Here is a 15557-nt window from a genome sequence, read left to right on the forward strand (position 1 = left end):
ATCTTGGCTTGACAGTTAAGTGGATTCTGATAAATGTCTTTTAGAAAATACTTTTTGTATTGATTATCAGTCATCTAAAAATGAGGGTACACAGTATCGTGGCTTCCAGCTTTATGTGTTCTCACCAGCCGGCGGATGTCTTTCTCACAGTCGCGTTTAATGCGGTGCACCTCGTCCTGGTGCTGTTGGTAGGCTGTGCGGAGATCAGCTGCTTTGGCTTTATCAGCCTGAAGAGCGTTTGCAAGAGCCTCTTCGGCTTGCTTCCGAGCCATTTTCTGCTCCTGAATCTGAAATGGCCCGATGCACACATTTTAATATTTATATACACAAAAACAAAAACAACAAAAAGAACATCAGCTGTGCATTTGTAAATACTTGCCCTTGTCCTATTAATAAGTTTAATGACAGATCTAGGTAGGCTACAGTGAAACAATAGGTTGGCAACAGGCTTTTCCACCCTGCATCCTGTTTTTCAGGACCAAATTACAAAAGTGTGCATAGTCCCACGAAAACACAGACACAGACACAGACACACACATACACACACACACACACACACACACACACACACACACACACACACACAAAGGGTATTTAAACACAAAGTGCACTCGAAAATCAAGTCTGCAATACTCATTTTACAACTTTGTTAGATCAACATATACCCTATTAGGGCTGCCACAAACGATTATTTTGATAGTCGACTAGTCACCGATTATTTTTGCGATTAGTCGACTAATCAGATCATCATCCATTGGACGTACAGCGTACAGCTTATTGCACCAGCAGCATCTGCTCTTATATAACTATCATTAGCTTACAGCTTGAAGTGTTTGTGCTAACTAAAAATAAAGACAAGATGGTAGTTTATTAATTTTTAATGAAATTTGCAGATTGTTTCGGTGAAGTTTAATAAACTCCTTGCTTTCTAAAATATAACAGGACACCGGAGTATATTCTCCAGCCTCTCACACTTCTGATAATCAGCTGTCTGCTTGACAGTTTTAGCTGTGCAAAAACTATAACTTTAATCTCAGACAAACCGATTTACTCAGGAACAAATAAAATACTAAAGAAAGCCAAACAATAACATTTTTAAGTTATCTAAGTGACTTATATATATGTTTAACCTGACTAGCGAAAGACAGCGGTGGGTTTGAAAACGATTTGCCGGGAGTCAGGTGTTCTCACGGCTCTAGTTAGCCTAGCCCCCGCCTAGCTAACGAGCTAGTGGGTAACAGACGTCTCCGAAAACGTCAGAGCGCTTTTGAAAATATGCGGTGTCTTGATAAACTGAGCAGATATTTGAGGTTTACACAGCTACATTCTCGCCTGAAAATATGTTAAACGTTTATTTTGTGACCCAGAAAGAATAATAAGAGTAAAGTTAAAACTACTAGCTGCCGCCATTGTTGACAACTGCGCTGGGCTGCGCTATGAATTCTGGGACACAGCTTCTTCTTCGGGGTTTAACGGCAGCTGGCATCCTTGTACATGCAGTGCTGCCATCTTCTGTTTCAGTCCGTTATTACACTCTTAAATCCTACTACTCATTCCTGCGTCCTTTGTGATCTTACAAAGCTTCAAACGATGCGTCGACTATTAAATTAGTCGTCGACGATTTTAATAGTCGACATAATCGTGACTAGTCGACTAATCGTGGCAGCCCTATACCCTATACATGTTCTACTTTCCACAATCTGACATGTGAAAAAGTTATACTTGTCACCCCTGTACCTACTAAAACCTACCTCCTGCTGGAGCTTTATTCTCTCCCCATCAAAGGCTCTCCTGGCTTCCTCCCTAGCCTCTGCAAGAAGGGCATTTTTGAGCTTGTCAGCAGCTCCATCTCTCAGTGCATTCACAAGACCCTGCAGCCTCTGAACCTCAGTATCCCGGATCTTGATTGTTCTGGCCAGCTCGGCTTCATGCTGCCGTGCCAGAGTCTCCCGTATGGCAGCGATTTCACGTAGCTTTTCTTCATGGAGTTTGGCACGCAGGTCAGTGAGTGCTACGGCATGCTTGTGTTGCTCAAGTTCGCGAGCCTGCCGCTGCTCTTGGAGCCGCTCGCGGAGTTTGCATACCTGATAGAAGGACATAATGCAGAATATAGATTAGAGTACCCCTGACAAGTAACCATCAGTATTTACATAAAGTTTGTCCTGACTCTATTGTGCATATTTCCATATTTTTACTCTAAGTCCTGGCAGACTAAAACAAACTAGCCATGAGGGATGGAGAGATGAGCACAGAGAGGAGGTTTGTGTGTCAGTGAGCAGACTGGAGTAATAAACTGCCCGGAGACCTTTTTTTAAGAAAAAGAAAAAGAAAAGAAGTATATGTATTCTGTTGCTTCACAGCAACAGAATAGCCAAACTGCACGCTAGGTAACCCTACTGTCCTATTAGAGATATTGCTTCTTTATAAGTGTGCTTACATGCTTTTAAACATTGGTTGCAAATAATTTATAAATAAAACTGGCAACCATTTCTATCCTGTTTCTGCTGAGTTGATAAAATAGGAGACGACTTCTCAACCACATTTATTAACTTTAAACGCATGTTCTCAGCTTCTTCCACCTCCTCTTCTTCCTCACCCTCACCTTCCCGCGCTCCTGCTGTAGCTCTATCTGAAGGTCCATGATCTTGCTCCTCAGTTCCTCATTGGTGGCCGGCACCGAATCAGCCATCACCTCCGATTTCTCCGGCTTCCGTCCCTTCTTAGACGGTTGAGCCGATGGGGGTGTGGTTGATGACATAGCACTCTAGCCGCCCAGTCGGGACGGACATAGAGTGCAGGGTGTGATAAAATTGAGGAGAAAATCAGTCGCTGCTCCTCCTCCCTACAAGGCCCTGCATCATCATCATCATCATCGGGACGTCTACATTGTTGCTAAAGCTTGCAGAGAGTTTCTACCTGAGAGAGAGACAGACAGACAAGCAGAGAGGGGAAAAAAAAAGGTTGAGTCAGGGTTAAAATCTGGGTTACACAGAACTACAATACTCCGGGGCAAGCAACCAAATAATGACGCAATATAGCCTGGGGAACACAAACTATTTTGGGGACTAACATTTGCACTCTCCTCTGCCACCCTTTTCTCTCCAACATATACACATGGGCCATTTATCACCATCCTGGGCTGCAGTCCCTGGGCTGTACTTAGCAGCTCCACAGTGCATGAAAAAGTGTCTGGCTATCAAAGTTTTAGCATCTCACAGTAGCCTTCTTCCTTTCTGTAGATTAAGAAATCTCTTCTTTGCTTTCACGAGTCTTCAGGCTGCAGATCCCATAAATCTTTCCTACCTGTTCTAAACTAATGACATATCACTACTTTTTTATCACTAAGATGACAATTAGCCAAACACTCACACAGTGCTCTAATGGAGTTACAATTCACTAATTTCACCTCGTCCATGTCTGCCTTTCTATTGCTTTCTTCTTGTCTTCCCATTATTGAATAGATTATTGTTTTAAGCAGATATCTTCATGTTGTCTTGCCAAATATAGGCAGAAGCTGCTTGCATTACTGTCATTTGATTCCTCCGCTATATTCACAGCACAATATAAGAGCAACATTTGCCTCAAAGTCTCCTTTTACTCCCTAAACATACAGGATATATTAGAATAGGGCAGTCACTAACATTGTTTTCTGATTACAGGAGCCACAATGTCACATCTTGATTGAAAATGTGATTATTAAATAATCAAATTAGCTTTTCAAATCAAATATCACCTTTGGCTAAACAGCAAAAAAGCGAGGCATACAGAAATAAACACCAACGAATTTTAATTAACGACTGAATATCTCTTATACTCCTACTCACTAAGCAAGGCCAGGTTATGATAGCAGCTATTTTATTTGCATATTTTGTTACAGATGTGTTACAGTGGCACACATCCTCTGAGCTGAAAGCGGACTCCTCTAATCTCTTCTCAGAGTGGATTGTAACCCAGTAACCTTCCAGTCATTCTGCTAACTATTAAATAAATAATGCAACAATGAGGAAGCTGGAGCATTAAGACCGCAGGTGCCTCCATCTTTCTCTACATACACATTGCCACGCATTCATACAACATACACAGATGGCAGAAATAGTTACCAAGGCAACACTTGCTCTCAAAAACGCCTCTCATAGCAAAGGATGATGGGAAGAAGGAGCCTCACGGTGGATGTGAAAAGCATACAGTTCATTATTTGTGTAGAAGCTTCAGATTTAAAAAAGAAAAAGAAAAAAAAGAATACGTAAGTGCATACATGGTATTGTTATCTGGTTGCATCTTTGAGACGAGGTTGACTGAGAGACAGAAATGCGTCGATGCTGGAGGGCGAGGAAGCTTTCTTCCACATGAATTTTTACACAGTGTGCACAGTTGAATGCTGGGAACCAGTGGGGGCAGGGAGAGAAGGGAAACGGAATAACAGAGAAAAGGTGGAAAATATAACCTACAGTAGAGGTAAAGCAGTAAAACAGGAAGGAAATTGCATACTTCTACAAAAGAAAACTAGCTCTTACCCAACTCCCCTCTGTCCCCTTAAACTCCCCACCCCCTCTTCATCTATCCAGACTTACATAAAGGCATGGCAATGTTACTGATCTCACACTTATTCACACAGACAGAGAAAGCAATAGAGGGAGGTCATTCACAGACAGAGTCTTAAACTGAACAATTAGGGACAGATACAGCTGACACATATTCACACAGCCACCAAAAGTCCTCTACCCCATTCACAATAGTAACAAACGGGTATTTATTTGCAGTAGCGCAACAGACAACTGACACACAGGCAAGTGAGGTGGAAACATGCACATATAATTTATGTGCAGTTTATGTGCAACAACAATAAATGGTTTCAGCACACTTTCTACTGTTTTCAGCATGTTTATGCATGTCAGTGTTGTTATCAAAAACCAGGTGTGCCACAGCTGAAATGGCTGAGAGGCATGACATATGGTTTCCCTGTTTTTTTCTTCTTATTCTAAGGAAGCACAGATAGACCCATAAGCACATATCACACTTGACTGTTCGTGTACACTGAGTTAGTGCAAACAGGAAGCCAAGGGTTTGTTGCTTGTCAAAAATACTACAGAGGAAGAAGCACACGACATAAAGTGAGATCAGAGATTTCTTTGCCTCGATCAATGATGAGATGAGATTGCATAACGTCATAGCAGCAGAAAACACAGATCTACTTATCTGCCGCTTTATTAGGTACATTTTGCTAGTACTGCACTGTACCCCTTCTGGCTTCAGAAATGCATTCATTTTTTGTGGTATAGATTCAACAAGCTGCCAGAAGCATTCCTCAGAGAATTTGGTCCATATTGGCATGATAGATCACACAGTTGCTGTAGATTTGGTAGCTAAACATCCATGATGTGAATCTCATGTTCCAGGACATCCCAAAGGTGCCGTATTAGATTGAAATCTGGTGACAGCGGAGGCCATATGAATACAGTGAACTAACTGTTCAAGAAACACGATAATGTTTGATTAGAGCTATGTGACATGGCGTGTTTTTAGTGTGCCATCATGTTGTTATGCTGGAAGCCATCAGAAGATGGGTGCACTGTGGTCATAAAGGGATTGACATGTAGGGCTGCCACGATTTGTCGACTAGTCACGATTACGTCGACTATCAAAATCGTCGACGACTGATTTAATAGTCGACGCGTCGTTTGAAGCTTTGTAAGATCCCAAAAGACGCAGGAATAAGTAGCAGGATTTAAGAGTGTAATAACGGACTGAAACAGAAGATGGCAGCACTGCATGTACAAGGATGCCAGCTGCCGTTAAACCCCGAAGAAGAAGAAGAAGAAGAAGAAGCAGCTGTGTCCCAGAATTCATAGCGCGGCCCAGCTCAGTTTCCAACAATGGCGGCAGCTAGTTAGTTTTAATATTACTCTTATTATTCTTTCTGGGTCACAAAATAAACGTTTAACATATTTTCAGCCGAGAATGTAGCTGTGTAAACCTCAAATATCGGCTCAGTTTATCAGGACACCACATATTTTCAAAAGCGCTCCGACGTTTTCGGAGACGTCTGTTACCCACTAGCTCGATAGCTAGCCGGGGGCTAGGTCACTAGCGCGGTGAGAACACCGGACTCCCGGCAAATTGTTTTCAAACCCACCGCCGTCTTTCGCTACTCAGGTTAAATATATATGAGTCACTTAGATAAATTAAAAATGTTGTTTGGCTTTTTTTTTTTTTTTTTTTTTTTTAGTATTTTATTTGTTCCTGAGTAAATCGGTTTGTCTGAGATTAAAGTTATAGTTTTTACACAGCTGAATAAACGTCAAGCAGACAGCTGATTATCAGAAGTGTGAGATGCTGGAGAATATACTCCGTTGTCCTGTTATATTTTAGATAGCAAGGAGTTTATTAAACTTCACCGAAACAATCTGCAAATTTCATTAAAATTGAATAAACTATCATCTTGTCTTTATTTTTAGTTAGCACCTTAAAAGCTTAAAGCTGTAAGCTAATGATAGTTATATAAGAGCAGATGCTGCTGGTGCAATAAGCTGTAGTTTTACGTCCAGTGGATGATGATCTGATTAGTCGACTAATCGCATAAATAATCGGTGACTAGTCGACTATCAAAATAATCGTTTGTGGCAGCCCTATTGACATGGTCAGCAACAATTTTCAGATAGCCTGTTGGATTAAAACAGTACTCAGCTGGTAGTAAGGGGCCCAAAGTGTGCCAAGAAAATATCCCTCACACCATTATACAACCATCGTTGAATCTTTCATACAAGGGACGATAGAGCCATGCTTTCATGTTGTTTATGGTAACCTGAATGTTGCAGCGGAAATCAAGATTCATGAGAACAGGCAATGTTTTTCTAATCTTCTAATGTCCACCTTTAGTGAGCCAAAAACTCTAACCTCTTGATCTTAAGGAGCACCAGCCAATCCCAGAGGAAATTATGTAAAGACTACATGGTTTGGTCTTCTTCTTCTGTAGTACATATGCTTCAAAATTCAATGTGTTCTGCATTCAGAGATGCTCTTCATCACACCTTGCTTGTAACAAGGAGTTATTTGACTTCTATCAGCTATCAGCTTTAAAGCAGTCTGACTATTCTCCTCTGACGTTTGACAATAACAAGCCATTTTCGCCCAGAGGACTGCTGCTCACTGGATATTTTCTGAGCCATTCTTTGTAAACGCTGTCTGGGAAAATCCCAGCAGATTAGCAGTTTCTGAAATACTCAGACCAGCCTGTCTGACACCAACAATCATGCTATTTGATGTTTGCATTGAACAGGTGTTCCTTTAAAAAAGTGTCTGTGAGTGTAGACTGGGGAGCATTGAAAACAAAATATGGGGATATGTTATAGTGGCACTGGGAGTATTTTTAAATAGTAAAGAATTACCCACACATGGAATAACTAAAAGTTTGTGACCACAGATATGGTATTTTATATTGTTTTTGTGACTCACACAACTCAGGAAATGCAGGGAAAAAAACAGGCATCTCTGCTCAGAATTTCCAAAGGTCTGATGAACATGGTTGATGTAATAATAAACCATAAAGTGTACCTAATAAGTTGAGTATGTATCTTACAAATACTAAGCCAAGATTTCACCTGAGTCTAAAATATTTGTGCAGCAACTACAAGACATCTGCCACCCACAGTTCCCACAAAGCCTTCTGGAGCCACATCATGTTCCCAAGCTGGCAGCCAGGCGCTAAATCTCAAAGTTTTATAGATCATTGAAAGCCAGGAATGTTATATGTGAAACTGGAAAATTTTATAGTGGCACCGAGAAGCTAAGAACCACCTTTAATGTTCGCAGGAGCAAACAAAAACCAGCAAAGATCGTAGACCTTAAATTACCTCGTCCACTCTAAGTGTAAACTGTTTGTGTAGCTTACACTGAGATGGAAAAGGAAGCAAAACCCTTCAACAAGACAATTCACCAGACAAAATTAACAGATTTGTCTTCAACATCTATATTTAGCTAATATAAACCCACATTCATTCTGAATAAAAATGTCACTATGACTCATGACTTCAATCATAAGTCATATTTTGCAACACGTTATATAAACTGAACAATAAATCAACATAAAACTACCTTCAAGGCCTTTTTAAGTGCAGTGAATGTGGCTCTGAGATCATCATCTTGAGCTAAATCACTATACTATAACTGCAAAAAGAAAAAAATTCCAAATGAGGAAATATGTTTTAGATTGTAAGATAATAAAATAAAAAGTAAATAAAATTAAACCTGTGTGACATGCCAAAACTTTGCAGCATCATCTTTTGGGTGAAGGGATTACCCTTATTAATTTTTATGTGTGTTGTTGTGTCACTAATTATCTTCTTCTCTCTAATTACCTGCTTTATAGCTCCCAGTGACTTTGTTAGAGTTACATTTGACTTAACCCATCCATTTAAAGCAGTGGTTCTCAAACTGTGGGGTGGGCCCCCCTGGTGGGATGTGGAGCCACTCCAGGTAAGGTGAGGATGATTACGGGAAAAAAAATATGGAATTAACTGTTGAATTGAGAGTGGCAGAGTTTTCATTGTTGCCATATTGGCTTTTTTTTTTAAATGGATGAGAGGGAGCAGTTCTGACTGAAAACTGCTCACTCGTTGACTGGTCAGCAAGTCGTCAGCCAATGAACCATGGATAATACTCTTTTTTCAAACAGTATGAGCAAGATTTACAAACAGACATCATTTTTAATTAAACATGACCCCAAATGAGTAACTGATTCTTTAGTTTTCCCATAGACTTGTATACAACAAGAAGTTCTTTTTGCAACCCCAGCTAACGCCATCTGGTGGCCTTCAGATAGAATGCAGGTTTGAAGCACTTCCGCAATAGCGTCTTTTTTCTTTTTCAGCCGAAAGCTATGCCTGTGTTTTATACCATCCATGGCCTTAACTCTTTTCAACTTCTGAGGTCAGGTATGCCAGAAAAAGTTTGAGAACCACAGGTTTAAAAGAAGTGTTTGGATTCCTTGGTGCATATTTGCCTTACACATGTAAGACTGCTTTGGTCTGAAATCTGGGCGAGACATAAACTCAGTCAGGCTATGTCTGGTGTAAAATCTGTGCCAAATCACACATGTGGCTCCATCCGCTGTGGTGACCCCAGGGGAAATAAGAGAGGAGCGGAAAGTACTTAGTGCAATAAAGCTGTTCTCAACTGCCATATGAAAAACTAAGGTTGCAGACATATACAATTGTTTTAACATACTAATGACTTCACAACTGTTTCTTTTGCATTAATCATTGAATTTGTTGCAATTACAGCTCGGGAGCCAATCATAATATCAGTGGTTCAATCTCAATCCCAGGTGTCAAAGTGTCCTTTGCCAAGATACGAAACCCCAATTTGTTCCCAATTCATCCTTTCTAGTGTCAGTGTGCACCTGACAGATAAAAAGCACGTATAGTGAAGTGCTGTATGCATGAATGTGTAACAGTAATGCACTTTAATAGTTAACTTTTTACTTGAGCAGACATTCTGAATGGACACAAGCTTATTACACACTAACAGATGAATCTACTCAAAGCCAGACAGATCACACTTGCCTACCGAGGGTTAAACATTAAGTACACTTTACAGCAACATAAAGGCCCAATAAGTACATAAGCAAATAGGAGCTCAAACACTGACTCCTTGTTCCTCTTTCCAAGTTTAAAAAAAAAAATCAACACTGAGGGTGTGGCCAGGCTAATATACTGTATCTTATTTACACTGCATATTGGTTACAACACCTAGGCCTATACACAGACACACACACAGAAACAAGCCTCCTCACTGCAGTCATCAGCAGAGTGTAGACTGTCAGAACAAGGCTGGCCATGATCCAGACACCCCTCCACAGTCTGCACACACACACACACACACACGCACACCCTCTGCTGTCTAGAGATTCACTTAAGATACACAGTAAAGATCCCATCGAGAGGCCGAGTAACCCAGCCAAGAGCAACACTAGTGGAGCATATGACCTAAAAACTACTATGCCAGGAGAATGACTACAAGTTACTGACCCCAATGACTAGTCAACCCAAACACACAAACAATAGTCTCTCTCTCACTGTGTCACATACACACACATTGTACTGCTGGTTTATTGCACAGGCTCTGGTCTTTGGTGTTTATTAATGTGTTAACATAGTCGTAATTATCATTGCTGAAAGCTTTCAGCCTCTCTGTGTACCTCTATGAGTATGTATGCTTTTGCATGCATGGTTGCGCTTTAGCAGTGATACCCTCATCCCGCTCCAGACCGGCATTGCAACACAATAAGAATGAGGAAAGTGCAGCAGATAAGGAAAGAGAGCGTTATACACATGAGAATAACAGAGCACTGGGATTATTCTGGTAGCAGGCTGTCACTCAGCACATTACACTGAGGAAGGCAGAGATATGGAGAAAGCAATAGGATTATGAATGAAGTATTAGTGTACAAATTAAGTTATAGAAAGGGAAGGAAAGAGAGGGGGAAACAGTGACGTACACTGGGGTCCCAGGAAATGTAATTGCTAAATCTGACAGAGCAGACCAAAATATCAGTAGACAGATCTGTATTTTGCAATATGATGATACTTTAATTCCACTTTTTTGGGCTCAGTTAAGCAGCTCATAAGGGAGGCATCACAATGTGGATCCCTGCTTTTGATCAAACACAAGTGAGTGTGCAACACATGCTGGGTGTCCACTCGGGCAAATTTACGAGCCTCTGGGGCCGCCTGCTACAGCAGCAGCAGCAAAACTGTTATGACAGACAGAGCCTGAGAAACACAACATGCATGGTAGTGGGCTGCCTGGGCAGAGGAATATGCCGGAGATGATGGTCTAATGCGATGTCGCCGGCCCTCTAATGAACTGTCAAATAGGAGATTAAAGGGTAGACTACCGCCGGGTGGGAGGGTTTTTACACTGCTGAAAACCTGTTTGTCCGGCTAGCCAACCACACCCCACGGCGAGAGGCTGCTGCTGCTGCAGCATCATCATCATCATCATCCTCCTCCGGCCAGGACGGCTGTCCTTGCACTCAGAGCTGCACGGTGTTATGTGTTGATGTTTTTTCAGCAAACACGGCCACGATGCTCTTGTGCTGGTGTGACCACAAACTAATCTGGTCTAAATATTTCACCAGAGGCCTCTCTTGTTCCGGGAAGATAATGTAACAGCTCTGATGATATGAAGGGGGGGCAGCAAAAACAGTTGAATGTTAATCGCCCGTTATCATCGAGGTTCACGCTTCCTCTTTGGCTAGCTGGCAGAGTGGGACAGCTGTGTCATATCGGTTCAGCATTCAACCACAAACACAATATTCACATCTCCACAAGAAGCTTGATAGTTACTGTCGGCAGGCTGAACTCACATCGAAAGCCAGAAATGATGAGGTCCAGACGGTGCCTCTCTATCCGTTACTGCTGCACCGTTAGCGGATGTGTCACAGGAGCTAGCCGCCTGTCAGTCAACAAACCACACGCTAGAAGTTCCCCGGCTTTGCAAAGCGAACAAACTCACCTGAAATAGGAGGTCAACGGCGGTCACAAGTGGCCCGAGGCTTGTGAACGTCTCTGCCCAATCTGCTTCACATGCAGGAAGGGAGGCTGGGCTTCGCTTCGCTGTGGAGGGCTCAATGAACTCACCTCTCCCGCCTCCTCAACACCCCGGGCTCCGCTAACTGCCGACAGCCGACCCCTTTAGAAACTTTCCTCCCCGGATATCAGATATTTTAGAGCAGCTAACGCGAAGGCTGAAGCTTCGTAATAACATGACTCTCATCAGCTCCAGCCTCTTCTTGCGCTGCACGTTGACATTTTCCTCCACGCCCACACGCACATACACACACGTTAGAACGCGCGCGCTACGTCATCCGCTCCTGTGCATTTCATCCACATGACTGAATTATTAAATAAATAAATGAAACGATTCCAGTGCCGTGAACGTGTGTGTGTGTGTGTGTGTGTGTGTGTGTGTGGGAGGAGGGCGGCGTCGCCGGTAGCGTGATAGTAGCGCGACACCTGACTGCGTGTTCAAGAATGACACTGCGCGCGGTAATTGCGTGGACTTGTACGTCCATGCGCAGCCGGTGTTCAGGAGCCTGACGGACGCAGGGTGGTGTCGGGAACGTGCAGTGTCCTGTACAAACTGGCTCTACTTTGTCTTTATAAGGCGGATGTGGCTCGTGCGCTTTAATCCTGGGAACTGATTTACAAACACAAGTATTTAACAAACATATTCTCTATTTACCATAGCAATGTATCGTACTGAAACAAGCCCCTATCTTTGCATAACTGGTTTTGAAAAGGTCCTTCTCAAGAAAGATATCTGTTCCCTATCACTTCCAAATACAGTGGGGCAAAAAAGTATTTAGTCAGCCACTGATTGTGCAAGTTCCCCCACTTAAAATGATGACAGAGGGCAGTAATTTGCACCAGAGGTACACTTCAACTGTGAGAGACAGAATGTGAAAAAAAAAAAAATCCATGAATTCACATGGTAGGATTTGTAAAGAATTTATTCGTAAATTAGGGTGGATCTCACGTGCTACGGTCCACGTAGCACGTGAGATCCAGCATTTGCAACCAGCACTTCTAAATACAGGAAGGTTTACTTGGAATGTGCTAAGTGATGCATCTTGGGGGGGTGACCTTAATTAATTATTTATAAAATATTATTATTTATATTTGATTGTTGAGTTAGCGAATTGATTTCCTTTATTGTGCTACTGTTCAGTTAAGGTGAAATATTGAAAATAAGCTCGATAGGTTATTGTTTTTTGTTTCTCCTCTGTTTCAAAGTTGGTCTGATCAGCCTGCACCAAAGTTCCCCTTTGCTCTCTGTTTGGTAAGATTTTGGTCAGTTTGAGCAGTTAGTCTGTTACATAATTACCCTGTGTTGTCATTACAACTTGAATTTAGTCTTTATCTGACCTCTTTTTAAAATCCCCTGTTATTTTACTGATATATATAAATATATATAAAATTTGTACTTGATTGAGTTATTAAAGCTTTTCAGATAAAGATGATTTTTTCACTATTTCTTATGATTTGACCAGGTGTTTAATGAAAATACAAACATGGACAGTGATACAATGTTCATATTTTTTATAATTTTCATACCACTAGTGTTTAAAATCAAGTAATCAAGATGTTTTTTAACCTTTAATTAGAGCCTTAACAAAACAAAAAAATACTTTAGCTGCCAGTACTGACATTTTTTTTCCATTTCACAGGCTCAAAAGCACAATTGATGAGAACCATTGACCAACAGACATTTTTACAACAATGGGTTGCCTGTTTCTTTGGTATTTCATGACAAATTGGCGAGATAAGAGCTCAAGAGATGGTTCCAAGTGTTAAATATTAAAGTGGTTGCTGGTAAATGGACCACAGAGGTGGATGCATGTGTGAATGCAGTGGGAGGGGAAAAAAGATCTATTTGATGTTTTTGAATTTTTTTTTTAAAAGAAGTAATGCTTTGTTAAGCTCAACAAAAACCCAAAAATCCAACTAAAGTTGATGACAACCTCATGAGTTGTGGATTTATAAAAAGAAAACAGTCCACTCTTCAATCACATCTTGACTTACTGACGTGACTCTATTCAAAGTTTCCATTGCACAGCCCAAACATCTGAGCTTAATACCACACACAGACTCAACGTGCATTTCTTTAACGTTTCATCATGTTAGCAAAGTTATAGTATCGCATTAATGGTTAATTTAATTTATACTTTTTAATTTGTAAATTGAAATTCTGCCAAGACAAATATCAAAGTTTTTACTTGGAGCCTGTGTTTGTGTTTTGTATTGTGAACGACAGAATTATCAAGAGCTTTCAACGGGGGTGTGTGTGATATTTTCCCTTCATTAGTTATCAGAATTGATTGATTTCAAATATTTGCTTATTGGGACATTAGTCTACGCCAGATAATAAGGAATACAATTAAAAAATAGAAAAATGAATAATATTTTCAGATTCATTATCCTTTACATCTTTATAAGGCCAAAGTTGAGTATTACTGTCTTCTTATGTGTTTCCAAGTTTATTTTCTTACTTTTTAACACACTGTTTCTGATTAATATCCTTTCATCATTTCACCTTATGACCCCCAAAATCCTTTTGCAATCAGTTTAAGTGTTTTATTGATGCCTCTGAATCGTCCTTTGTGCTTGTTTTGTATTGTGTTAATTATTAATTATAAATTTGATGGTGTTGATAATTTTCAGTATATTTCATTTAAAACCTACTGTGCTTCTTACCGTGCTTCATTGTATGAACTAAATAACCTTATCATACAACCTCAGTGTGCTCAATAGTGTTACTGTGATGCTCTAAATGATGTAATTACATGTGTGTATGGGTATATTTCTTTTATTCTAGGACAATATGACTTGTCAGATCACAAAAGTAGGTGAAATACTCTGATATTATGACAGTGGCGTGAGTGTGACCCAGTTTCTAGAGACTGTATTACTTACGCACAGCTGCCTGTCTCTGCCTCTCCACACTGTGCCTGCCTGTCTGCCATTCACCAGCAGGGCCACATACATGCATGCTCACAGTTTTCTGTGGCAGCAACATATGCGGCCCATTATTTCAAGGCACAGGAAGTGGAAGAGGCAAAACACACAGTCCGTAAGGAGTTTTAATTGTGTACATTAGTCTTTGCCTGTGTCGTGACCTATTCCGAGCTGTGACGGATCATATTTGCATGTACAGGACATTTTAGAGTGAGATAATGCAGGCAAAGCAGATAGGGTGAGTTTGGCTGCACTGCTGTCATGCTCCTGCTCAGGCCAGCAGACACACAGATGGAGTGATTAAAATCAAAAGAAACAGCAACAAAAAATATTGAAATAATTGTGTGTTTGGTTTTATTTTGGTGAAGCATTGTCTCATGGTGCAAATGTGAGAGAACTGTAACGATTGTTTCTGTGAATTGATTTGCCTGAGGTACTTTTTTTTTTTTTTTAGCCAGCATTATATTTTTTTAGTCTGTTTTTGTACAGTGCCCACTCTGAAAAAACAACAGGAGTAGAGTTCACAGAAACAGGATAAAGGAACTTTTCCTTTTGACGTCAATCTAACCTTGTGATTAGGTCTTGTGATTTCTCTCTGTAAATTAACTAAATGTTAAATCAGCTTATTTACATTTCTTTTGTCTGGTTATAAGAAACGTGGTAAAGTGGGAAGTCACCGCTTTTATTAACTTAACATAATCATCTTAGCTTCTCGGCATATCCCTGAGAGCTGTCCATAATAAGCTTAACATATTCATGACTGTGTGCAGATTAAACTTTTAGAGATGGCTCTTAGTATTCAGGGGAGCCCTAAGAATCAGATGAGGAATATATCAAACTACTTAGTTGTTTATGCAGGATTTTATGGAAACACACAGGCAGTCACATGACTGGTGAAACATTCACCTTTTAGTCCATGTCTGCAGCCATCCACTAAACTGACCTATTTAACACAACGTAAACTCGAGCCTCCAGTGCTCATGCTGACGTAACACTTTCATATGAAGGTAATTAGGATTCCCAGGCATGACTCACTGCTGT

At 40.8% G+C, this 15557-nt stretch overlaps 1 protein-coding gene across 8 annotated transcripts in view; it reads right to left on the reverse strand.

Annotated features, from left to right (window-relative positions):
- jakmip1 (janus kinase and microtubule interacting protein 1) overlaps positions 1-15557 on the reverse strand; it is a 30334-nt gene that overhangs the window by 13598 nt on the left and 1179 nt on the right. For 2 of the 8 annotated variants that reach the window (XM_086314974.1, XM_086314915.1), the window contains exons 1-4: positions 11515-11982; positions 2603-2916; positions 1752-2084; positions 126-287 (exon numbers count right to left, since the gene is read on the reverse strand). In XM_086314974.1, coding sequence (XP_086171100.1) covers positions 126-287; positions 1752-2084; positions 2603-2758 — 651 coding nt within the window. In that variant the 5' untranslated portion in view covers positions 2759-2916; positions 11515-11982. Of the gene's footprint in view, positions 1-125; positions 288-1751; positions 2085-2602; positions 2917-4100; positions 4519-11365; positions 11480-11514; positions 11984-15557 lie in introns of those variants that run through there. The other 6 variants (XM_086314924.1, XM_086314966.1, XM_086314947.1 and 3 more) reach the window with 6 other exon arrangements.

This window comes from Aulonocara sp. 'chitande type north' Nkhata Bay, linkage group LG2, assembly GCF_057382095.1.
Source record: "Aulonocara sp. 'chitande type north' Nkhata Bay isolate Kocher_YH1m ecotype deep benthic linkage group LG2, A_spYH_male_GT1.1, whole genome shotgun sequence".
Classification (NCBI taxonomy): domain Eukaryota; kingdom Metazoa; phylum Chordata; class Actinopteri; order Cichliformes; family Cichlidae; genus Aulonocara; species Aulonocara sp. 'chitande type north' Nkhata Bay.